General features: G+C 38.9%; 1 protein-coding gene across 1 annotated transcript in view; it reads right to left on the bottom strand.

The window, feature by feature from the left end:
- col27a1b (collagen, type XXVII, alpha 1b) overlaps positions 1 to 26,563 on the bottom strand; it is a 137,671-nt gene that overhangs the window by 95,407 nt on the left and 15,701 nt on the right. The window contains exons 4-7 of the mRNA XM_065284333.2: positions 22,128 to 22,181; positions 14,737 to 14,790; positions 9,108 to 9,161; positions 8,896 to 8,949 (exon numbers count right to left, since the gene is read on the bottom strand). Coding sequence (XP_065140405.1) covers positions 8,896 to 8,949; positions 9,108 to 9,161; positions 14,737 to 14,790; positions 22,128 to 22,181 — 216 coding nt within the window. The remainder of the gene's footprint in view (positions 1 to 8,895; positions 8,950 to 9,107; positions 9,162 to 14,736; positions 14,791 to 22,127; positions 22,182 to 26,563) is intronic.

Consider the following 26,563-nt stretch of genomic DNA (forward strand, 5'->3'; position numbering starts at 1 on the left):
GTGTGAGGGTTCGAGTTAGAGATAAAGCTTTGATTTAGGCCATGCACTGTCAAACCTTGGCTTTCTGCTAAATATACCAGCTGCCAATGACGTGTCTGCTTAATGGGAATGTTATTTTTTATTTACAGTAGCCTTTAAGTATTTGGACAGTTAAATCACACTGTTTTGGAACTAAATATCAAAATGGCATCTGCAAATACATTTACTCAGAACTAACTTCAGTTTTCAGAGCCATGTTTGCACTTCGTTTAACCAAATGGGTCATTTTGAACTTGTGTTATGATGTTAGTTCCTCTCATACAGGTGTTCTGGTTGAGTAACTTATAGATTACGGTTCAATAAGTTTGACATGCAGAGTCCAATAATTTTGAAAAATGAATGCACTGTTTTATCCTCTGAAACTTAAAGGGACACTACACTTTTTTGAAAATATGCTCATTTTCCAGCTGCACTAGAGTTAAACATTTGATTTTGGAATCCATTCAGCCGATCTCCGGGTCTGGCGGTATCACTTTTAGCATAGCTTAGCATAATACAATAATGAATAATGAATTATTCATTGGATCTGATTAGACCATTAGCATCGCGCTAAAAATAACCAAAAAGTTCAGATATTTTTCTTTTTTAAAACTTGACTCTCCTGTAGTTAGACATTGCGGTTAGATCGTTAAAATAGGGCCCTGAGATTCAGTCTTATGCGGACTGACCAATGAAGAGAGGGCATCAAGTTAAGACCCTCTCCTCATTGGTCAGTCTGCATGAGGTGTTATACAGATGCTGATGTGTTTTGTTTTCATAGCATCATATGTGAGTGAATGTCTTTGATAGGGGACATAGTAGTGCATTTGTAGTTCTATGAGGATTTAAATATCTGTAAAACAAAATACGCCTGATGACAGTTAGAATTTGAAGTATTGTATATTTACTGTATAATACAGTAATATATTCTGTATATGACCATATTATGGTGATCCTGGGGTCGTGATGATGGGGGCCCGTGAATATTGTTGCCCAGGGTATAACAAAGTGTTAATCTGGCCCTGGTAACATCGTGTACTAAGACCGACGGAAAATTAAAAGTTGCGATTTTCTAGGCCGATATGGTTAGGAACTATACTCTCATTTCGGCATAATAATCAAGGACTTCGCTGCCGTAACATGGCTGCAGCAGGCAGAATGATATTACGCAGCAATTGAAAATAATCCCCTGCTATTGAAAGTAACCAAGCGGACTATTTCCAGGCAGTGCATGATATTACTACGCCTAATGCAGTCATGAAAGTATAATTCCAAGCCATATTGGCCTAGAACGTCGCAACTTTCCGTTAATTTTCAGTTTATTTAAACTCTTTGATTATTTTTCAGCGTGACGCTAATGGTCTAATCAGATTCAATGGATTATGCTAAGCTATGCTAAAAGTGGTACCGCCAGACCCGGAGATCAGCTGAATGGATTCCAAAACAGTAAAAATCGAAAGTTTAACTCTAGGGGAGCTGGAAAATTTGCCCTTTAAAGGGATAGTTTACCCAAAAATGAAAATCATTTACAGGTTAATTAAACTTGTATATATGTCTTTGCTAAGCATAAATGAAGATATTTTGAGCATTTTAAAACTGACTTCCATAGTTTTTTATTTTTCCTACTATGGAGGTCAATGTTGGTCCTGCTTCATGCTAGATTACAAATATCTTCTTTTGTGCTCAGCAGAACAGAACTCATGCAGGTTTGGATCAACATAAGGGTGAGTAAATGCTGACAGCATTTTTATTTTTGGGTGAACTACATGTATTCCTTTAATGTTGTGTTTAACAATTGTGATAGATTTCATTTAAATAGCTGCCAGTCACTTAGTTTTACGCATCACAAAAAAAACCTTTTAAAGTTTGGCTTCTGTTTCGTTCAACTGTTCCATCAGTTTTCTGTTTTTCGTGGCTGCTAAGACAAATCTCTTTACAAACCGCTACCAAAAAAACTAATCACTATGGTCTTTCTTGGCATTCGACATGAAAGAGAGGTTAAATGCATACACATGGCTTGTGATCTTCACACTGGAACCAAGTGCTCGGCTGTGGAGTACAATGAACAATGCCCTTCCTCCCACCAAATATATGGAAATATTACATAAGGTGAGGGAAGTCCCATGTGTGGACCTAAAAGAAGGAAAGGGGGCCAGTTTCCATCAGCGTGAAAAAGAACATATGTTGCCATTGGTGCTTATGCCATGAATAAACACGAAAAACATAAATCCCAGATGTGCAGGCTTAAGAAAGATGGAACAGAGAAAGCCTGTGAATGTATGCATGGGAGAAAATATGCTTTCTATTTGTGATCCATTAAAAACGCCTTACATGTGCCTTACATTTTCTGTTTCACACTCGATCAGTTTGTTCGGACAGTTTAGACGAAATATGTTGGATCTACTGTGCACCGGTTGCTATAGCAATGACATCAATGCAAGTCTTGAAAGTAGATGTCAGTGTGGAAAGACCGAGTGGACAAATGGACATTTCCTTTTCCATGCAGTTTTTTTTTGTTGTGGCTTACGATGTCGATATTTTAAATATTCATGTTCGTTTTCAAAATTACTTATGAGGCTGTTCAAAACCAAGACTGTTGTACAGTCCACATGGGACATTATACACGGAAAAAGCTATAGGGGGGGCACACTATGCCGATAACTAAAACGATAACAATAATGCCCACCCAAGTATACTTCGTTTCCTTACTCGTACATGAGCATACCTGCACAGTTGAATGCACAGCCTTGTATACTTCATTTGACTTGGATGCGTACACAGGCATCCGATGCATGCACATTTCAACAAATTGCAAAACCTTTCCTGGTTGACAAAAGATTTGGGACAAACACTTCAAACAGGTTTGACTTCTTTAAGTCATTTTATTGCTCTGTTTGAGGTGGCAACTGTGCTTCCCTAAACATCTTTATTAGAGGGGCATCCCAGTACTTTTATCTATAAAGTGTGTAGTTATAATTATCATCTATAATGTGAATGGCCCTATAGACAGTATTACACATTAAGAAGAAGAAAAACTTGAAATCCAATCTGACCGTTTCGACTATGACGCTTTCGATTAGTCAGATTTCAAACCGCATCCGGATGTGGTTTGGATCAGCTTTGAAAAAATATATTTTCATGCGGTTTTCTGATGTCCGGGCTACAAACGACAAGTAAATGTCTGATTTTTCCTTCCTGTCTGAACAAAGCCCAATAGACTTCAATTATACAGCAGACAGACAAAATAGCATACAAGTGCAGTATTTAGGATAATTAAACCTCCCAACAAAAGGAAATTAAAGGGCACCAATTATGCCCATTTTTACAAGATGTAATATAAGTCTCAGGTGTGCCAAGAATGTGTCAGTGAAGTTTCAGCTCAAAATACCACACAGATAATTTATTATACCATGTTCAAAATGCCCCTATTTGGGTGGAAGCAAAAATGTGCTGTTTTCGTGTGTGTACCTTTAAATGCAAATGAGCTACTGCACATCACTCCCTTACCAACAGACAGGGAGCGCTTTCAAATGAGACAAATCTGATTCCGGTGTATACAGTACTGAGATATGGCGAACAATGTACAAGTCGCTGAGGGTGGAAACTGTGGTAATGCAGGAGTATCAGTCAGTGGCCGTAGGCGGGGCTTTATCAGTATGATGTAACATTAACAAGAGAATTGAAACGGCATGTCTAATAGGACTGCTTTGGTTTAATAGGGATTAATATAGAAGGAGTGGGTGGATTTTTTCATTGTAAAGTGGTTGCGTTTACACACAGCCAACACACGTTTATGTCCAAACACCTTGTAAAAGTTGATTTTGCACAATAGGTGCCCTTTGATTCATTTATTTATTCAATTACGTCTGATGATCTGAATATTCATGATATAAAGCGCCACAAAATAAGCTAAGAAAAATGCCAAGGTGTCGGCCGGCACAGTTTAGACTAAAAGCGATGCACTTTTAACATCTGGACATTTGGTCCAAGATGAAAATACTGTAAAATTGTTTGAGACAAGGAGATCTCCAGGATCATTCCCCTGGCTGCTTTTCCTATATAAACCTCAGAAAGCATTTTGCCACAAAAGTCTTCTGACGCTTTACTGTCATTTGAGGAAAATAGATTTTCACACTCATTCCAAGGCGACTATGAATGGACGCTTCATATTCCAAGAAAAACAGCCTGTTCTGGTTAAATTTCGCACCCGTTGCCAAAAGGTCATTCGCCTCCATCTGGCTGAGTAACCCTGCTCTTTCAACAGCTCACTGGCTGATTTTTGCTTCCATTCAGTACAGTGAAGCATACCGCATTATTATGATAAAAACATGGACACAAGGCTGATATCAAGAAAACTAACAGATATATTAAAATAACGTTTCCAAAAAAGTTTCAGTCGTTCATCCACTCGAAACAGGGTGAATGGCACTTTCACATTCGGTTTGCAGACCTCTATCGGCCAAAACCGCACTAAAGAAGTTTCCAACCGTCGGGTCGCAGTCCTGTAGTTCGAGTGAAAACTACAAAAACTTGCTTTATGGCAGACCTACAATCCAATCAGAGTCAGCTATGCTGCAGTATTTACGACAGTGTTAATGGACAATTACGCTTCTAACCTGTAGGGGGAGCAAAGAGCAAAAAGTCTTTAGTGTTGCTTTAATAAACCATTGCCTCTTTGTTTCTACATTTAAAAGACAAAACTGGCAATTCTGGTTATACTTTCATTCTTTTAATAATTTCTTTATTTTATTTTATTTTATTTATAAATCACTTTGGGTTATCTGATTTAACTATTTGGCTTGTGTTTTGTTTCCGTGCACTTCAGGCATTTTGCACATGTTCTGCACCTTGTTACTTCTGACCTTATTTTATTTTAAAAAATGATTTATTATAAAAGTAAATTCTGATCTATTTTAAGTCTGTACATTTTGGATTGCTTTTCGTTGCATTGATATTGCGCTTTTTGCGTTCTGACCATGATGCTGGCGCATGCAATTTAGCCGAACGCGCTAGGTGCTCTGCGTCTCATATTTAGGAGTTCATCAAACTAAACATAAAAAAAGGATGTTTTTCGACGGGTATAAGTTTTAAAATGTATTTAAAACAGGGTGGTTTTCTTGTCAAAAGTTAAACTACAAAACAGGTAAGCCGTTTCTTTAAATTTCGGTTATGACACGGAAAATATCTGCACAGAACCTAATTTATGCCTGAAAACTTACTGGAGGCGGCTTATACAAACCAACACAGGGTCGGCTACACAAGGAGCTTTTAAAATGTCGTCTTGTTGTGTTGTTGGTTGCCAGAATCGACGGAGAACAGGCAATTTGAAGTTTTATCGGATACCTGCTGCCACTGCCAGACAAAAAAATACGACGACAGCTATGGTTAAAGCTAAGAAAACTCGCTAGCTACCATCTGTTAAAGCGTTGAGGGGAATCTTTCTGCCTCCAGCTAAGCCCCGCCCGCACAAATACGTCACATTGTTTACCAACTGTAAAAGGGTCTATTGTATATAAAGCTTAGTTTTTATCACTTACAGTAAGAATCACAAAATGTCATTTGTCATTTTTTTTGGTCATGACTGCTTTAACGCGCTAAATCGTAAAATTAAATAAAAACACTGAATTGTAGCTGGGGTTTCCAAGGTCCTGGTCACATTTGTAATATTTTTTAGGCTTAAATATCACATTTTTTGTTATATCTTTGTGGGATGTTCTGTAGATTGTGGCTTTAAAATGTTATGAGGAATGATTAAACAAATGTTTATGTCGCCTTACATTTACCTTAAAAAAATGATATAAATGCATCGTCAGTTTTGTCTTTGTTCATCACTTGAAAGACAGTTTTGGTCACTTTATCAGAAAGTTGTTTCTGTGTGTTGCTTTAAAGAAAATAAAAGTTACCCATTTGTACCTGGCCCCCTCCCAACCCATGCACATCCACATAGATGATTCGACTATCTGTCGACTATAGAAAGATTCGAAAATTCTGATTCGAATGTGTAAATCCTTAGTTGAGGATACCCCTATTTAAAACTTTATAAACTGTAATAACTAGCTTCCGGTAGAAGCCAAGATGCATTCACAAGGCTTCTATACTTTTTGGCAAGAGTGAGTTTCCAGCGTGTGATATAGGATGTAGTGTATGATGCGTAGTGAGGTAGTGACAAACTTTTGAGTGCTCTTTGTGTGCGTGAATATTGTTCTGTGTGCTCGTATCTCTCGCTCACGCGTGGTTTTTGTGCGCGCGACTTTTGGGTCTGATTAAACGCCATAGCCGCGCATATAATTGGTTCGCGCAGCGCAGATCACTCGAGTGGCGTAGCTTCGTCCTTCTTTTGACGAGTTCGGCTTCCTATACTATATGTTCACCTCGCGAGGATGCGCGCATATATTATTCTGCGTGCATACTTGCACATCTCTCGCTCGCGCGTGCTTTATCCGTGCCTATTTGGGTCTGAATAAACATAACATACTTTCGCACACCTTGTGGCCAGTAGGAGGCCCCCCAAGCCCGCGAGTCCCTACGCAATTGCGTGGTTTGCGTGGTGGATAAACACGCCACTGCCTGCTGCAGCCATGTTAAGGCAGCAAAGTCCTCGATTATTACGCCAGAATGAGAGTTAAGTACCTATTCATATCTGCCTAGAAAATCACAACTTTTAATTTTCTGTCGGTCTTAGTATGTAACTATAATGTAACTATAGAAGAGTCAAGTTTTAAATAGGAAAAATATCCAAACTCTTTGGTTATTTTTTAGTGCGATGCTAATTGTCTAATCAGATTTAATGGATTATACCAAGCTATGATAAAAGAGGCAGCGCCATACCCTGAGATCAGCTGAATGGATTCCAAAACGGTAAAAATCAAATGTTTAACTCTAGGGGAGCTGGAAAAAATAGCATATTTTCAAAAAAGTGGAGTGTCCCTTTAAGAAATGTACAGTCATGAATTTAAAAGCCTTCCCCTTGAAAATATCCAATCAGGGGAGATCTCATGAGATTTGCATTTACATTTTAGGCAGACGCTTTAATCCAGAGCACTAAATCTACATGTCTTTTATATCAGTATGGGTTTAAACCCATGACCTTTGCATTGCAAACCAATAGTCTACTGGTTGAATTACAGGAATACTATGCATCCCAGATCCCTTTAAAGACCTTTTTAAAGCAGTAAGGTGTCTCCCCATGCTTTGGGATCACCCGAGACCAATTTTTAAACCAAGCATGCACCACGCTTGGATGTTTTGCCTTGAACCCGCAAAACTGGGTCACTGTACTGTCCTCACAGCTATAACTGAAAAGTTGAGCAATGGTACCGAGTGTGGGAATATGACTAACAAGAAAGGAATCTTGAGCTCTTACTGACTGATGTGGGGTCAGCCTTACAGAAAGCACTTCGGTACAGATACATGGCCCATTGGCGCGAGCGAGCTAGTCGCAGATGCTCAGGCTATTAGCAAAGCTCTTTTATGCGTTTCTTGAGGAGTATGACTTGATTTACTATTAGCATGTGTCCCTGAAATGATTCCACGAACCAAATGACACATACGGCATATGGGAGTTTGTCAAATAGCATCAGTGAGAAAGCCTGCGTTAGTAAGTTCGACCTATTTCAGCACACCAACTAGCCATGCCAGAGTCCACATCTGCAGTCCCATAGATCTTAAACGTAAAAGACACGTGTAATTAAAAGCATCATACAGTTCCAATCGAAGCTACCTGTCCAAATACGTCAATGCTACTTACATAAGTTAGGGTATAATACATCAGAGTACGCTTTGTCTGCTTGGTTACACGGTTTGGTCTCCGGATGGAACAACCTTCTGGGTGGCTGCCAGCAGTAATTTAGAAAATGTAGCGTCTGCAACTTTTTCCACCAGCTTTTAATATTGTTTTCCATCTGTGGCCGCGTGATTGGAAACAGATGGATGACGAGCAGAAGATGCCAGGTAATTCCTTTACTTTACAATGTTTTAGGGAGTCATTTTGATCTGAACTTTTAAACAAACACTCTTAACCGTAAACCGATTGTTTCTTATGAACATGCAAAACTGCTAATGTACCTATGGGAACCAATACTAACATCTACTGATTATGCCAACGTATTGCACATTCTGAAAACGTCATTCCACCTCTGTGAAATTCCCTTAGAAGCTTAAAGGCAACATTTTCCATTTGGGAAAGTACACTGTTAAAATAAATTGCAAAAATATGTACCCCAGCTGTCACTGAGGCATTATCCTTTAAAAAGGCCCTATAATATGTACCAAGTAGGTACAGGTATGTTTACTAGAAATGTGAAAGCGGCCCATCTCACTGCTGGTTTATTTAATTTGGTACCCATTTACCTCATTTGCACCTACAATCTGTTTGAGTTTGTTAAAACCTTTTCAAATAAAAACATATACTACATTTCCCCAATACATTTTTCCAAGACATCGGAGTAAAATGAGGTCATGTGCTGACTATTCGCATCAGTGTTGAAGACCTGGCTGTAAAAGCGAAAAGAAAAATCAGCAGGAAAATCGCTTGAACCTTTTGTAAGGTCTTCTTCTCAAAGATCCTCTTCCAATGGAATTTCACACAGCCTTATGCGAGGCTTGACACAAAAACCTGTTTCCCATTTGCGGACTTAGACTGTACGTACTCATGTGTACCCTCATGTGGAAAACGATGGTAATTGAATGTGAGGATTTATGGACAGATTGCTTCAGCTTTCAGCGCACTCAGCAATATTGTTTCTGGAAAAACATTGAGATTGTTTTTATGCTGGTGAACGTCTTGCATATTAAATTCGCTAAACAACTCAAAATGTTTTGTTAAGTGATCCTGTTGGGCCGATCTCAATTGTCAATAAATCATAAAATGTGTCTTACCGTACGGCCCGCTTGACCGACGAGTCCAGGTAGGCCAGAAATTCCAGGCTCTCCCTATAAGGAAGAAAACTAGAAATTACTTGGCACGGTCGTATTTGGCCAATCTTGCAAAATTATACTGCATGTGCTTCTATTTAAAACGGCAATAGTAAATAGTAATACCAAAACTCATTTTAATAAATCTTCAAATAATAAGAAACATGGCAACGCACTTTTATTCCATTTGGTGCTCTGCCTGGTGACATTCCCGGGTCTCCCTTCCTTCCCTATAACACACAAAGAGAATAAAACTGACGGCACAGAACATTTATACAAACGAATTAAAATGCAAAGCGTTATAATGACGTAGTAAAATCTATGTAGGGACAAAGCATGTTTGCATGTTCGTGACTTACAGTGAACTCAATTTATACATGTAATTGTAATATACACTCACCTAAAGGATTATTAGGAACACCTGTTCAATTTCCCATTAATGCAATTATCTAATCAACCAATCACATGGCAGTTGCTTCAATGCATTTAGGGGTGTGGTCCTGGTCAAGACAATCTCCTGAACTCCAAACTGAATGTCAGAATGGGAAAGAAAGGTGATTTAAACTATTTTGAGCGTGGCATGGTTGTTGGTGCCAGACGGGGCGGTCTGAGTATTTCACAATCTGCTTAGTTACTGGGATTTTCACGCACGACCATTTCTAAGGGTTGCAAAGAATGGTGTGAAAAGGAAAAAACATCCAGTATGCGGCAGTCCTGTGGGGGAAAATGCCTTGTTGATGCTAGAGGTCAGAGGAGAATGGGCAGAAGAGCAACTTTGACTGAAATAACCACTCGTTACAACCGAGGTATGCAGCAAAGCATTTGTGAAGCCACAACACGCACAACTTGAGGTGGATTGGCTACAACAGCAGAAGACCCCACCGGGTACCACTCATCTCCACTACAAATAGGAAAAAGAGGCTACAATTTGCAAAAGCTCACCAAAATTGGACAGTTGAAGACTGGAAAAATGTTGCCTGGTCTGATGAGTCTCGATTTCTGTTGAGACATTCAGATGGTAGAGTCAGAATTTGGCGTAAACAGAATGAAAACATGGATCCATCATGCCTTGTTACCACTGTGCAGGCTGGTGGTGGTGGTGTAATGGTGTGGGGGATGTTTTCTTTTCACACTTTTGGACCCCATAGTGCCAATTGGGCATTGTTTAAATGCCAAGGCCTACCTGAGCATTGTTTCTGACCATGTCCATCCCTTTATGACCAGCATGTTCCCATCCTCTGATGGTTACTTCCAGCAGGATAATGCACCAATGTCATAAAGCTGGAATCACTTCAAATTGGTTTCTTGACATGACAATGAGTTCACTGTCTTAAAATGGCCCCAACAGTCACCAGATCTCAACCCAATAGAGCATCTTTGGCATGTGGTGGAACGGGAGCTTCGTGGCTTGGATGTGCATCCCACAAATCTCCAACAACATCAAGATGCTATCCTATCAATATGGGTCAGCATTTCTAAAGAATGCTTTCAGCACCTTGTTGAATCAATGCCAAGTAGAATTAAGGCAGTTCTGAAGGGGGTCCAACACAGTAATAGTATGGTCTCCCTAATAATCTTTTAGATGAGTGTATACATAACTGTATAGCTCAGTGGTCGAGCAAAGGTTGTGGTTTCGAAGCCATACTGATACAAATGTATATTTTGCAATACACTGTAAGATCACTTTGGATGAAAGCTTTGCCACATGCATAAATGCAAATAGTACATGTGCTCCCTCGGATCGAATTGCTGCTAATGCAATACACTACCAAATGAGCTATGGGAATACAAAGCATTCATAAATGTTGTGGAGCATGGTTATTAAAGACCTACACTGACACGACTGCGCCGTTTGCCAATTGTGACTAATACTGTATTGCATTACATAGGAAATCCAAGACAAACTGGGAAGTTTTGGAGAGTTGTGACCCAAGCACTCAAAACTAAATTACAATAAAAATTTGTTCCAGAGAGTATACTGTAACAGGCGTCCTCTCTAAATGTTATATATACAGTAGTTTGCAAGGCTAAGTAATGAAAGCTCTCCAGCTCAAGCAGTGTTACTTACTGTACACAAGTGAGTGACCCATAAGAGAACAAGTTTACAGTAAGAGTCTGCAAGTGACATTAGGGTTCACACGCTACATTCTTCTGCCTTTTCAGGCAATGAGATGAAGCAGTTTGGGATTCAAACAGCTCAACTGGAGTGCGGAGCTGGCAACGGTAGAGTCATGGGTTTGATTCCTAGGCAATGCATGGACTGATAAAATGCATGTAAGTTGTTATGGATACGAGTCTGCAAGAAGCATTAAATAAACACTTTTTTATTATCTTCTTTAATTATTTTAAAACACTCAGGAAATTGCTTAAAGGGGTCATATGATGCGATTTGTTAAAAGCTGTAGTATTGTTGCCGCTGCAGCCATGTCGTAGAGACCCAGTGCTTTGGGAGCTAATATTCCAAATAAGGGACGTAACATTTCCATGACAACTCACCGGATAGCTGGCCAATCAGAGCACACCGAGCTTCTCAAAAAGATGAGCTTTGTAAAAATGTACATGTTTCAGAAAGGCGGGGCACAAAGTGGCAACAATAATGTACGTGTATGGGATTTTTTTTTACCTTAAACCACGTAAACAAATTGCATGACACCAATACAATTTTTTTTTAACAACATCATATGACCCCTTTAAGAACAAAATGTTTAGTACCGGTGTTAATTGCAGGTGCTGTCTGCATTCGTTTTAGTGGCCAATTCACTAATGGCGCTTTTCCATTGCATATTCCCCCATGGGTTGGGTCGGGTCAGCTTACTTTTGTGTGCTTTTCCACTGGGTTCAGTATGCAGTACCCAATACCTTTTTAGTACCACCTCGTTTGGGGTTCCAAACTAGCTGAGCTGATACTAAACCTAGGGCTGTGACGGTTGTCTTAAACAACCGCGGTGGTGAATTGCGACCCGCGATGGTATGCACGTCACAAAATTGAAAAATATAAATTACAATCTCGCACTGCAAGATCTCTTTAAGTTTGTGTGAATGCAAACGGAGCAGACTCATATGCTGCTTCAGAAACCACCTACTTCCATACTATATAGCATGCGAAAAGCAGTAGGCGAGGTGAGTAGTATGTCCAAATACCGTAAAACTTCAAATAATAGCCGAGTCCCAAATAGAGGCCTGTCTCTTTTAGACGCCTGGTGTGACGACAGGTTTGGGTAAATAAACGCCTGTCTCAAATAAAGGCCTGGTCTGTTTTTTAGTTTCGGGTTGTATTTAATCTTCTAAAACCCGTCAGATAGTCTGTTTAAGCCAGTTCTATGGTGCAGATTGCACACGCTATAGTTTTGATTACCGGTAGATGTCACGTGACAGACGCAGTCGTTCCGTTACTCATCACTATGACAACACAACAAGCTTCGTCACCAGGATTGAAGTGATAATGACAGTAGCGAAGTGGCAATCGGGAGAGTCGGGACTTTTCCTGATGGGCCGGTAGTGTTTTGAGGCCGCTGATAATAGCCGGGCTTTCAGTCTTTTGTCATGCATGCACTCCCGCCACACATTGTATTTCTCGCGCAGAAAAACTATTTATCATATTTAATATGCTGCAGCGCCCAAAATGTATCTGGCCGCACTGCTCTCTCTATTAAGCCCGTCTCCCCTGGAGTTCTAGTCGAGCGAGCCAAAACAAAAAAAAGAGAAAGAGGCTACACAATAGCCAATCAGAAAATAGCACTGTTGTATCTGGGTAAGATTTCACGCAACAACCAATAAAAAAACATATCCTTGTTTGCTTTATTTACTGTATACTGCCAATAATTTAAGACTGTTGTTATTACACGAACTAATTTGTTAAACACATTCAAATTAAAAATAAAACGTAATATGTGGTAACCTCCTGCTGTCATGCTGGAACAATTAAATTAAAAGCCTGTCTCTTATAGACGCCTGTCTCTTTTAGACGCCTGGTGTGATGATAGGTTTGGGAAAATAAAAGCCCGGGCTATTATTTGAAGTTTTACGGTACATAGTAATCGAAAAACACTATGCAAAAAGTACCCGGATGACCTATTTCTTCCAGTTAGATTTTGCAGTGTGCATACGATGGACACTTCACTATCCCATGATGCCCCGGGAGAGGAGTTATTCAACGAAGAAGACGACACGTCATCATATTAGGCTGTATTTGCGCTGGAATGACATGACGACGATGTATGTCATGTGATGTAGCAACATGGCGGATCAGTGTTTTCCTTGCAGTTTGTGACAGCACATCGGCAACGCGCACGTCTGAATTGCGTGTCGACTGACGCCACGGGTGTTTGTACAGAAACTGTCATTTGAGGTAGTGACAAACGTGATGTGCAAACATCTATTTGTGGTTGTAAATTTTGATTTTGTGGCAAACTGACAAATAAATGAATGCATGGGAAACACTGCAATCCAACGATGCTCGCTCCCACTTTTGTATCATGTCACAGCAGAAGGCTGTGACACGCCTATAATCCCTTCCACTCTGAAGTGGTAACCAAGTAAGATGAGCTGACCTGACCCGTGGGGTACTATGCAATAGAAAAGCTCCATATATGAACCATGCCGATATTGCAGTCTGTTTTGATTTGTTTGTTTCTTTATTCTTCACACCATTCAAGCATCTATGGCTATATTCATGGCGGGAACTGATTAATCTATAGGCAACTTGATCCACAGAAGTTAATGCATGCACAAGTTGGAGTAGGAGCAATTTGGCATCTCCAATTGACCTGCATGTTTTTGACCTGTTGGACGAAACAGGAGTACCTGGAGTAATCCCATACTGACACAGGGGACAGGCTGTTTTTGAGAGATACATCTCTTTACAGTAGGCTATCGTGTTGTGGCATACAGTAATGTAATGAGAATGTGCAAATATACTAAATATAACACTCTTCTCCATAATTCAATCATCTTTTGATGAATTACCGTGCTGAAAGATTCATATAAAAACTTAAACTGTTTTTTTTTTAATAAAATGTAATTTATTGCAATAGAACAATGCTAAATGCGGTTAAACGAAGCAGAATAAACTTTAGGAACTGCTGAGTTTGTCCCATTTATTTATAACTCCTAACCTTATTTACTGCTTCCTGAACAATCTGTCTCACTAAAAATACTGTACAAAGATCAATATTTTAGCCACTAGGAATCCCACAGTTCAGACTGCATCCAACTGTGAATGCTATGGGTCTCACTTGCTCTCTTACTCATCCATGTCCTATTTGGCAGATATAATAAGTGGAGAATTTAGACTTTGGCTTGACTTTATAAGCTTAAGAAATGTGTTTGTTCTGCTCGTCTATTGTAAGAATGCCACAAGCAGCCAGATGTGATAATACAGACCTCTAAAAAAGCGTGAATGGAAATAAATGGGTCGATGAACTCCAACATCATCTGCACCTTCCCACCAATATTCATGAGAATTCCATTCTATTGTTCTTCTTTTCATTAACAAAGCCAATACAGACAGAATACTTATTCAGTGTTGTCTTTGGTTCATATCTGTACCTCAGAGGTACATTAATAGTACATATTAGGCCCAAATAACAGTTTAGGATCATTTTTTCTGACCCCAAGTTTGAGAACCACTGCTATATACTGTAGTCATACACTATGTTCAAACATACAAAGCAACTTGATGATTTTAAGTCGTAACACATATGGCGGTTACAAATATGTAAACTTTAAAAGGTCTAAATGGTGTCACAGGCTAACAAACGCCAGCAGCTACATCAGCATCATAACACTAGAATTAATGGTACATACCTTGGGTCCGGGTGGTCCTGGGAGTCCTGGTTTTCCATGTGGACCAGACGGACCCTATAACACAACACAAACACATTCATTTTCTGTGCCTGTTCACGGCGGGACACTTAAGTTGGGTCACAGGATTTGACCCACATTATTGTTTTTCTTTGTGCCGAGACCAAAATGGTCAGAATGGAAAAGAGTTCAATGTAAAAGTTGGATATACTGTGGAGTATAAACAGTCTGGGAAATGAGTACAGATGCACTGGACTGTTTTACAAGCACATGACTTTAAACCAGTTTAAACGTCGCTATTTCTACATTTATTGGAACATTATTGAGACTTTTAAGTTGAAAACACCACCATGAATTTTTATTCTTTTACGGACTATGGTCTGGTTAATGTTTCTCTGGTGCTGGTTTAGCACATTGGTTAATAGTAATACCACTCAACCTGCATGATCTTCTTCTGAAGTTGGCGAATAAAGGAACTCATGCTGGAAAAGCTACGTGCCAGCTTTAGATTGTAATAAAAGTGCCAAAACCTGGTCATGATCTACAGGCAGCAGGTTAGTCCAATTTCATAAAGAGAATTTTTTTTTTTAAATAACTCATACATTTCTTATTTTCTTGGCTCTTACAACAAGCACCATAAGTAATCCAGAATGTCCAGAGCATGTATTCACCTTCCACTTAACAAGAACACATTGTGCTTTAAGAGGTACGTCTGGCATACTTTTGGCATATAGCATATGGATGTGATTTTCTTCATTAGCTCGTTTTTCCATCGGCGACCAGGGGGCCTGAGCGGAGAAAGAGGGCAGGAAAACTCCCCAGACGCTGATTTCCACGCTCCGTGTTTCAACCGGAGAAAACGGAAGTGATTTTAAACAACAAACTGCAAACGGCACGCTTCAGAGGCCACACCAATAGTCATGTTTCACAACGATTGTAGCATATTGCCCCAGATCTTATCTGCTAGCATTTGGGAAAAGTCGTGAACCCCAAAAGCTGCACTTTCATTTATAAACTAGGCGTGAGGGGGCGACCTTCCACTGAGCGAGCACAAACCGGCCATATGGAGATGCTTACAAGAAGCTTGTGTACAGATTTCCACTTCGTTTTTTATGTTTGGTCAGGTTCTGCACATGTGGCCATGGTTAGCGTTCAGAGGAAATTGTGAGAGGACGATCAAGAGAGCCCATATTAAGTTACATATTGCTTAATCCCTCTAGCTCGCTTAAGGTTCGGCACCCGTGTGGGCAGACACGTGTGGTGGGTCGTCACATACCACCTCATATATTTGAGAACGGCTGATGTGCGGCAGGATTCCCTGACCTGTCTCAGAAGGGGGCCTCTTCTAATGTTTACAGATGCACTTAAGGGAATCTCTGTGCTTTGTATGGCTTTTTGACAAAGAAGAAACCTTTATAGTGAACTTTGCAAGTAACAAAAAAAAAAAACTACAGTTATTATTATTATTATTACTATTTTCGAAGACAAACTGAGCTGAGCCAATGCAATGGAGGTGTGGCTCAACAATGAGGGAAATTTTACTCTGTTGATACTTGGAGAACTCATGTGTGTCATCCATGAGGCTGTGATTCACACCAGACAACCAGAACGGACCTTGCGACCCATAAAAGTACTGTCAATCGAGACGCAGACGGTTTTGGTTTATTATTTTGGTCCAAATGCATGCAGAGGAAAATATGAATGCAAGAATACTAAAACAACACATAGAATTTAATGAAAGATGGCAGTTGCAGGAAATTTTGTAGGTTTGTGTGTTACTTTTATATAAACAATTATTAGCTTTGACATCCATGTGACTATTAAAAAAAACATAAAAACTCTCTTGACTTCTTTAAAGAGAAATATATCTATGAGGATGACGTGAGAAATGAGTGGGAAAATCACATTGACATATTTTCATAACCACCACTGCCATGCCCTCGAGCAAGCCAATGTGGTGAGCAGACTTTACCCCAAGACTCCTCATCAACATCCAGCAGACGAAACCTTCGCACCCCTATCTTAACACCCGCAAAACCAAACACTCAATAAAAAACTCAATGAGGTATTTCATTCCCCATTTCCCCAGTGCCTCGTATCTCTTCAGTACTTTAATAATCGGCTGTTCCGAGGGGATTTTCACCGTAATTTACTAAAAATGTACTTGGATAAATGTGTCGGCTACTGTAAATTAACAGTAAATTGTCAATTAGTGACCTACATTGTAAAACTACAGTACATTGTTAATAATGAGTCTAAGTGGCTAAAGCATTATGGATACAGTCAAAAATTTTAATATAATTTCTCAGAGAATTTATTTATTACCGATATACTAAGCCGTCTGTTTATATTTTCCTTAAAGGGGCCATGTCACAAGACTTTTTTAAGATGTAGAATAAATCTTTGGTGTCCCCAGAGTAAACATGTGAAGTTAAAGCTCAAAATATTCATCATAATTTATTATAGCATGTTAAAATTGACACTTTGAAGGTGTGTGCAAAAAATTTAGCATTTTGTGTGTGTCCTTTTAAATGCAAATGAGCTGATGAAATGCCAACACTGGTCGCAATGATGGTTGTTACAATTGAAACTCAATTGTGCTGTGAATTATTTTCTCTCTCTCTCTCTCTCTTTCTCTCTGCACTAAGGCTTTGTCCACACAAAGCTGGTGCATTCCCTATCCGATCATTTTTTTCCTTGTTCTAAAAAAATAATCCGTAAACATGGCGTCGTCTCAAGAAATATCTGCGCACACACAAAACCACTGAAACCGACTGAAAGCGGTGTAGTATATATGCCAGACCAGTATGGGGCGCTGTAATTCTGTTACAGATATACACTATACACGGAGAAGAAGACTTTGAGCATGCGCATAACCTTGCACGCTGTATACGAACCAAGAAGAAGAAGTGATGGCAAACGCAACAACTTCAAGAGCAAAAGCGGAGTCTTTCTATTGGTTCCGTGGTGGATCTAAGAGCATGTGGCGTATGGTGTTGTCCATTATCGCTTGCTGCTCACCACAATTGCATAGAAGCAATAGATTTTGCTGTAATAAAGCTAGTAGGCTTAGTAGCTTTTGTAGAACGAACACAATCATGTAGTCCGCCATTATTGTTGTTGCTGTTACGTGTGATGCTGCGGACACGTGATGTGATGACGTTTTCGCTTCACAAAATATACGGATTGGCTGTACACATGAAACCGCAAAGGTGTCAATTTCAGATTTATCCACTTTAGGACCCGGTTTCAAAAACTAGCCGTTCCAGTCTCCCAAAACGCCAAATCCGTGTGGACGAAACGGCAATACGATAAAAAATTTACATGTATACAGTGATTCGCGTCTCCGTGTGGACAGCCCCTAAATGGCTGTGCCGTGGTTGGATAGTGCAGTTTAAGGGGCGGTATTATTATAATAAGATCTCCTTATGACATCACAAGGAGAGCCAAATTTCAATGACCTATTTTTTCACATGCTTGCAGAGAATGGTTTACCAAAACTAAGTTACTGGGTGGATCATTTTCACATTTTTTAAGTTGATAGAAGCACTGGGAACCCAATTATAGCACTTAAACATGAAACAAGATTTTCATGCCATGGCCCCTTTAACCCCTAATGATAGAGTCCAGACATAGGAAAGATATCCGTTTATAATCTCATGTTTTCTATTTTAGATAAGGGAAATATACACGAGTTAAGGATGTGAAAAAAAGGACACAAGTTTTCATACACTCTCATAAAAAAGTTACAAGAAGACACAAAGGTTGTGACATGGATGATATCTTTTCAAAGAGTACACTTTTTAGACCTAAAAGGTGCATATTGGTATGTTCGCATTCATGAGAAAGTTTGAGAAAATTATGAATTTGTACTTAACAAACTATGAAATAAACTAATAAAGGACTTTGAGTCTGTCTAGAGCAACAGAGTTATCTTTGAGACATTTAACATGCACCATTGCTCTACAATGTAATAATAACAGGCTTTGCCAGACCAAATTCTTACAATTTTAAGAAACCACATCAGTGATGAGACTTTTAAGACCCAAACTTCAAAGATCAGACCTTCTATGATTAAAAACTGCCTGGTCTAAAAGGAAGGATCTGTAAGGGTCTAAAGGATCTGGAGGGTTTGTAAGATCACAGCCATGCTCTATATTGGAAGCTTAAGTAAGATACTTAAACTATTACAGTATATAAACAATTATTGTAAAATGCTTAAAGACTTCAAACATATCATGCACAAGTTAGGCCTTATTACGGAAAAGCTCTTCAGCCAATATCTATCTCTATTGTCTTTTGTACTTATTGATTTGTGGTGTGGGATACCAAGCCAAGTTTTAGAGAGCTTAAGAATCAGCAAGGCTTTGAATGACTTCAATCAGACGACCACAAAGACTCCTTTCTTCATCTGAAAGGATTGGGTTCCCATAGTGCAGCCCCCAGGGGCCTCCCACAACAGGTAACTTATACACAAAACAACCAAACTTCCACTTAGGAAAATGTATTTAAATCACAGACTAACTAGTGTCTGGTAGTCCCATTGTCTGTTTCACTTCATCGCAACCATGAAGGGGGACCACGAACCTGCAACTTGAAAGATCGGTTTTATAAAATCCCAAATCACATCTGAACTGCTGAAAAGCACTGCCTGCACAACACGAAGCCCACATCAGAGGCACAAGTTTTCAATATTGACCTCCGCTTGTAAATAATAGACTGCAGCTTGGCCTGAGAGAACACAGATAAGTTTTTATTGTAGACCTAAACAAAGATCTGACACCAGAATATTCTGTTTGTAACAAATGCGCTGTTCACTCCTTTACTATTCCTTACATCGCAAATGAAATTTGAGTCCACTATATGGAGAAAAGTGAACAAAAATGAGTGACTGATTTTGTAAATATCATCCGTTCGGAGAGTATTGTCACGAAGATTCGTCATAAACATGAGCATTTCACATGTGTGGTTGTACTGTGAAATGGTTTATATTCTAAACTGTTGTCAATTTGTCATGTGCATTGTATTAGTTGATAACAAAAACTATGTTTACTTAATTAAAAAAAATATTCATTATATTTCAAATAAAAGTTGCATTATCTATCGCTGCTAATTTACCTAACAATAATATTACTCAATTCAGGCCTAAATGACTTGGCATAGCATACGTGAGCGTAAGTGCAAAGTCTAATGCACAGCCTTGCATTAACATACCGTACTTCATTTGACTCAAACACTTGTGTAACAGTTTAACGCATGCACAATATGATAAATTGCAATACCTCTCGTGGCCAACATACTACATAAAAATGTATTATTATAATTTATTATTAAAAATATTTTGGGCATTGCGTAATATCATTGCGCCTGCTGCAGCCATGTTACGGCAGCAAAGTCCTTGATTATTACGCCAGATTGAGAGTATAGTCCTAGCCATATCTGCCTAGAAAATCGCAAATTTACATTTTCCGTCTGTCTTAGTACTGTACACGAAGTAACTACAGAAAAGTCAAGTTTTGGTCGTTTTTGAGTGCGATGCTAATGGTCTAATCAGATTCATTGGACTATGCTAAGCTATACTAAAAGTGATACTGCCAGAACCGGCGATTGGTTGAATGGATTCCAAAACGGTAAAAATCAAATGTTTAACTCTAGGGGAGAAGGAAAATCAGCAATGGAGTGTCCCTTTAAAGGGGCTAGGGGGCGCTCTCATGCAGAAACTCCCTTTGTGCCACAGAAGAAGTAGCATTACAAACACTATTCCAGGAAATGTCTACAGGAATATTTTTACCCTGTTCTTCAAATTGTTTCAGGTATTTTCAAAGAATATTTTGAATGATTTTTATTTAACGACTGTTAGTTTTTTAAATACAAGTATAAACGACTCCGACTCATAATGATTTCAGATTGATAAGGACTTCCTACTGACCAAATGCGTAAATAAAGAATCACAGCCTTGCGATTCAGAATCGATTTCAGACAGGCATTTTTAATGGGGACCGCGATTGAGTCGTTACATGCCTAGAACGTGGACATCAGAACCAGCTTTGGGCCAATCTTAACCTTTTGATACAGATGACACGTTCTGTTTATGGACGTTTCATACGCACACTGCTTAAAAGTTGAGCACACCTGAAATTAATTAAATTAACGTCCACATTTCTTTACCAAAGTTGTTTAAAACAACTTACTATCTATTTACAGAATTGCCGATATCTTAGCACATTAAGCATAATGTGTAAACATTACTGTTGTTCAAGATGCAGGTTGCTACTCTTTCCCAGTTCAGTTCCGTTTGAAGTCACCTAATGCAATGTTATTTGGTCACGAGCAATTTCGCGACTGTCAGCATTTGCCACAGAAGTGAAAACAACTACATACAGGACCTTGGATATGAAGTCATAACCCGCCATTGTTTAAAAATACAAGACTGAGCTCACCGCGTAGCAGTTTAGAGGTAACTTCATCTTTCACACAGAGTTTACCTGTATTTTGGTACTGATGTGTGAATGATTTTACTTGTATATTCATTCTGGGAAATTCATGGTAATTTACAGAAATTATGATATTAAAACGGCAATAGTAGGAAAAACAATTATGATGGAATTTAATGCTTCAGCTGTGTGCTTACTTACCATTATTTATCTAAATATCTTGTCCATCATTTATCAAAATACTTCCAAAATGTGTATTTTTAAAAACATTTGATTTATTAAAGAGCACCAATTATCCAATTTACGTTTTTACATTTCCTTTGGTGTGTGAGTGTTTATTAGTATGTTAACGATATGCAAAAGGTACAAACCCCAAAGTAAACAATGATGCATTTCCAACACAAATCTCTTTTCTTGGACTACAACAAACACACAAATTCTTGTGGTCAAACGTGACTACGCATAAACGAACACGACGGACAACAGGCACAAAGCAATGTCATTAATACTGTCATTAATCTCTGATATCCATCTCACTTTGGACTGTGCCATGGCTGCGGTTGTTATGGTTTCGTCTTTCATCAGCTCGCTTTCCGATTGGGTATCGTTTTATTTCACTTGACAATCTACAGCGTGTGTGTGCGTTTGTCCCACACAATTGGATTTCTGATTATTCGACATGTTGTGTTTGGAGCGCCTCTGTGCTTCCGAGCAAATTCAGACGCTCTTAACACACCGTGCACCACAAAAAATCTGATAATCGCTTCAACCATGAAGACAATCAGGATTTTACCTAGGATTGACAGCCCAATTATCTTTGGATATGTGCCAGGCATTAGTTGCATCAATTCTTATGTGGACAAAGAATTGCTTATCGCTAAAAGCCTGTGTCACGTCCGTTTAGAAAAGTTATAGACAACACAGATATGAGAAAGTACGAGAAAGATTTAACATGCTTACCCTAGGCCCTCTTTTTCCTGCTAATCCTGGCTTGCCAGGGGGTCCTGGAGGTCCCTGAAAGAAAGAGAGAGGGAACACTGTGACAAAATGCAAGGCCATTTAGTGTTAATATCTACTTGTTGATATGTAATATGGTACAATATATGCTATGCTTACAATAAATTACAATTGGTGTGACTGTGGTCCATAAGGGGTTACAAAGAATAATGTGTATGGTTTGTGTAAAAATAATATAATATTGATATGTTGTTGGAAGAATTTAAATGGGATTCTGTTCTGTACAACACAAGTTTTAGTCAGCTTTATTAATTTTGCCCATTGTGTAGTTTAAAATCAATTACACATACGAGTTATAAAAACTGAGAGGTCATAATGAAGAGATCACATCATTCTTTCTCTTCACATAAGCACAAGAAGATCTGATACTACATCCAAAATTTCAGTCAGTGCATCTGGCAATAATTTGATCAAACTTGTAAAAACTTCCTTATAGTAATATCTCTCTCTATCTGTAGTGCATGAAGAATTTCAATCATTCATCACATAATTTAATTGTAATCAATTTAGATATTGACTGTATTTTGTATGTTTCAAGTGGCATACAAAGTTGCTTACAAATAAATTCTCAGAGACAATTCCTGGCAATAAACACCTGTAGCCCTGGAAAGATCCCATATTCTCATACTGAAAAAACTTTTGCCAATATTTGTAGTTTATTTTGAAAGCAACGGACCCACCTTGTGATTTCAACATAAATGCTGCAATATTCCTAACAAACATGAACTGCTTTAATATACTGTACTGTATTTAGTTTCTGTGAAATAAACTGCCGAAGCAAAATGAACTTCATCTCTTCACATTAACATGATTAATAAAAGGACTGGAATAAGACATCTTATTGGAATAAGATCACTCAACATAATAATATTAGAGATGTTTTGAATACAGTCTGTCTGCTTGATTCAGATGAGATAACAGTACTACAGTTACTTCGAGAGAGAGAGAGAGAGAGACCCCTGGAGCCCCCTTCTATTCTCTTCCACGTGGCAAATTTCCTGAATGAGAGCAATCTCTCTGTGTCTCCAAGAAAGAATAGAGGATTTGAAAAGGAGGAAACAGGGCCTTTTGTAGTAGAGCCTTCGGGATCTTCAAAAAGTGCTCGCTCTGCTTTCTGTGTGACAGACATACTGAACAGCACATCTGGATGTTATTTGTTTTTGGAAAAGAGATCAGTAGTTCACTGTATACTATACACACTGCATTGCACCACACTGCTGGCCAAATATATTACAAACCTCAGCTTAAGTACATTAAAATCTTTAACACTCATCAGAACATTAATTCTCAACCACAGAACCAAGTTTTACATTTAAAATGTAGTAGGTTTGCTTAAATCTGTACTTTTGCCTCTCTATAGCATCTGTGTTTGAAACATAAAATTACATGCTATTTTACATGTTTATCTTTAAGTGTATTGAAAAACAAGTTAAAGGGACAGTAAGTAGGATTTAGTGTGAAATTGTATTTTGCATTCAAACGAATAGTACTCTCTAGCACCTCGCTTTTCCAAATGCGTGTTGCAGCTAGGGTAGCCGTTATGTACTCGCTGACCTCCTTGTCCGTTTCAGCTGGTTCAGGTGTTCTGAATGAAAACGTGTTGTGTAAATGCATTGGTAGGCTAGTGCTTTTTGTCCCTCTCTGTTATTATAGTTTATCAATATGGCGGAACAACATGGAAGCCTCCTTGGACTTACCCGTTCAATGTAAAGAGAAGAAATTCTAAGCTTACAAAGAAAAGTCAGATCATTGGCAGAGGTCATTTGACACCAATGAGGACATATTTATGAATAAAGACATTGATTTTGATTAATAAAACACTTAAAGCAACACTATGTAGTTTTTTTTACCATTAAATAATGTCTCTAAAAATATTTCAGTGATAGAACAACTTTTAACTGGACAAATTGTACTGTTGCTGCAACCTGAGCAACCTCCTGGCTGCTACAAGCACACTCTGAAAGTGGCGGTGGAGGGTAGGAAACACAGCCCCGCCCCTCCCCCTGCCTGCATAAGAGTGTCTGATACCAGGCACTGTTGCACTTTTTTTAACCACATGGGGGGCTGTAAGTCATTTTTACATGGAAACTACATAGTGTTGCTTTAAAACCCTACTTACTGTCCCTTTAAAGGAAAACACAACCGTTTTTCAATATTTTACTATTTTCTTACCTCAAATTAGATGAATTAATACATCCCTATCTTTTTTTCACTGCATGCACTTAATCTTTGTACAGCGCGTCGTGAATGTGTTAGCATTAAGCCTAGCCCCATTCATGGTGATTTTTTAAGCGGATAAAAATGAGAACTATATTGTGTGGCGGAAGAGCACTTCGCCCACGGCGCACAGTTACATCATCACTCCTGACTACTCCCCCTCTGGCTCAAACTTCTGTCAATATTACTTCGCCCGAGGTCGAAGTCCTGCAAACTAAGTGCTCTTCCGCCATACAATATAGTTCTCATTTTTTATCCGCTTAAAAATCGCCACGTTTTATTTGGGCCACCATACTAACTTGTGTAACTACTCATATAACAGTCTTTAAATAGGGAAAACATGGAAGTGTTTGGTGGCTTCTAAATTAATCCCTGTTTGGATCCTAAGGAATGAATGGGGCTAGGCTAAATGCTAACACAGTCACAACGCGCTGTACAAAGATTAAGTGTACGCATTGTAAAAAAATAGGGATGTATTAATTCATCTAAGTTGAGGAAAGAACATAATAAAATACTGAAAAACAGTGGTGTTTTCCTTTAAACAACTGACATATCCCACGAAATTGGACCTGACAGCTTAACTTATAAATCATTAGGGATGCACCGAAAAGAAAATTCTTGGCTGAAGCCGAATAACATAAAACACTCAGCCGAATGCCGAAAACATGTTTTTTTTTTATTTTTCTAATTATTTTGCCAATTTTCTCACCATTGCACAATGAAAATTTTTTAACATTCCAGCAAGCCTTATAGGGCCTTTTGGGGCTGTTTACACTTGGTATTAAGATGTGTTTTCATCGATCGGATCACAAGTGGAGGAGAGAGACACATCACGTTTACATCTGGTATTTAAATCCATCTTTTTTGTCCACTTTTGACCGCTTTTGTTCTGATTACTTTGAGGGGGTGGTCTGTGGAGACTGTGGGTGAGTCTCTCTGCAGTCATTTAAACGCAAGCGGAAGTAACGACGAGTTTCTATGGACGCAAACTAATATTATGTCAGAGTCCGCTGCTTGTGTTGTAACTTAAGTAAACTTATGCAGAGGTCAGCCGCTTTAGTTTTATCAATGAAAGGCTAAAAACAGAGCTGTACACCGTGTGTTCACCCCAGAAGTCAGAAAAGAGGTAAAACATGTGTTCGTACCTCAGATTAGATAAATGGGCGGAGAGAAGGCAGTCTCCTGTGGCTGTTTGAACACATTCAATTACATATTCATAACTCAAACTTAAGAAACTTGAAACCACGCTTAAGCCCGGAGTATAGTCTATTTTTTAAGTGTACGCGAACGTACGTTGCACGGTCGAACGTACAGCCTTTACTTCTAGCTTTTGCAACAAAAGGCAGCACTTACTGTATGTTGAGCAGTGAACGTGCATTTGCTTGCACAGTCAGAGTTAAGAGGGAGAGTGAGAGATGGCTTTTGTTAATAAACGTTTTATTTTTTGTTAATACAGTATAAGCGTGTTTATCATTGCAGGGCTTTACTGGTTCTAGGAAGTTTTTATTACATACTGCTGTAGCTCTTTGTCGTTCTTCTTCTTTTCTATAAGGAGTCTCTTGCTCTCCGTACTTGTGCATTTAGCAGAGTACCCAGGATCATAATCGCCGCCGTGTCTTTCTTATACGCTGCATATTATTCAGGATGTCTTTATTTTTAATGATAAATTAAACTTGTTATGCTGCTGCATTTATAAAGCATGCGCACCTCTTACTGTGTGTTGGTTTCTATTTGATCGCATCATCAAAGGCCTCAGTAGCCATATTTCCATCACCATGATTTTATTAGCATTTTGCATCAAAAACGAGTGATGAAATCCAAAAAAAATTTATTAATTCGCAAAAAATTTTTACGCTCACTTGGGGTGGTTTTTGGTTTATGTGAGAAAAAAAAATTGAATAATGAGAAATGGAAACGCATTTGTACAAACGAGTTAAAGGTACAATGTGGAACTTTTAGCGGCATCTTGTGGTGACAGCAACGTCTCAGTCCAAAGCTCACCTCTCCCTGTTGAAATCAAGCGTGCCGCACAAGCCCTGAAAAGTGAAGCCAAAACGTCTCGATCGCCCCCCACTGACTGGTCCCAGTATAGGTCATAAACCCCGCCTCCCCATGTTATTCAATGGGACTTGAGACCAACTAAAAAATTAATTACACTTCAA

This window comes from Paramisgurnus dabryanus, chromosome 5 (genome assembly GCF_030506205.2).
Source record: "Paramisgurnus dabryanus chromosome 5, PD_genome_1.1, whole genome shotgun sequence".
NCBI lineage: Eukaryota > Metazoa > Chordata > Actinopteri > Cypriniformes > Cobitidae > Paramisgurnus > Paramisgurnus dabryanus.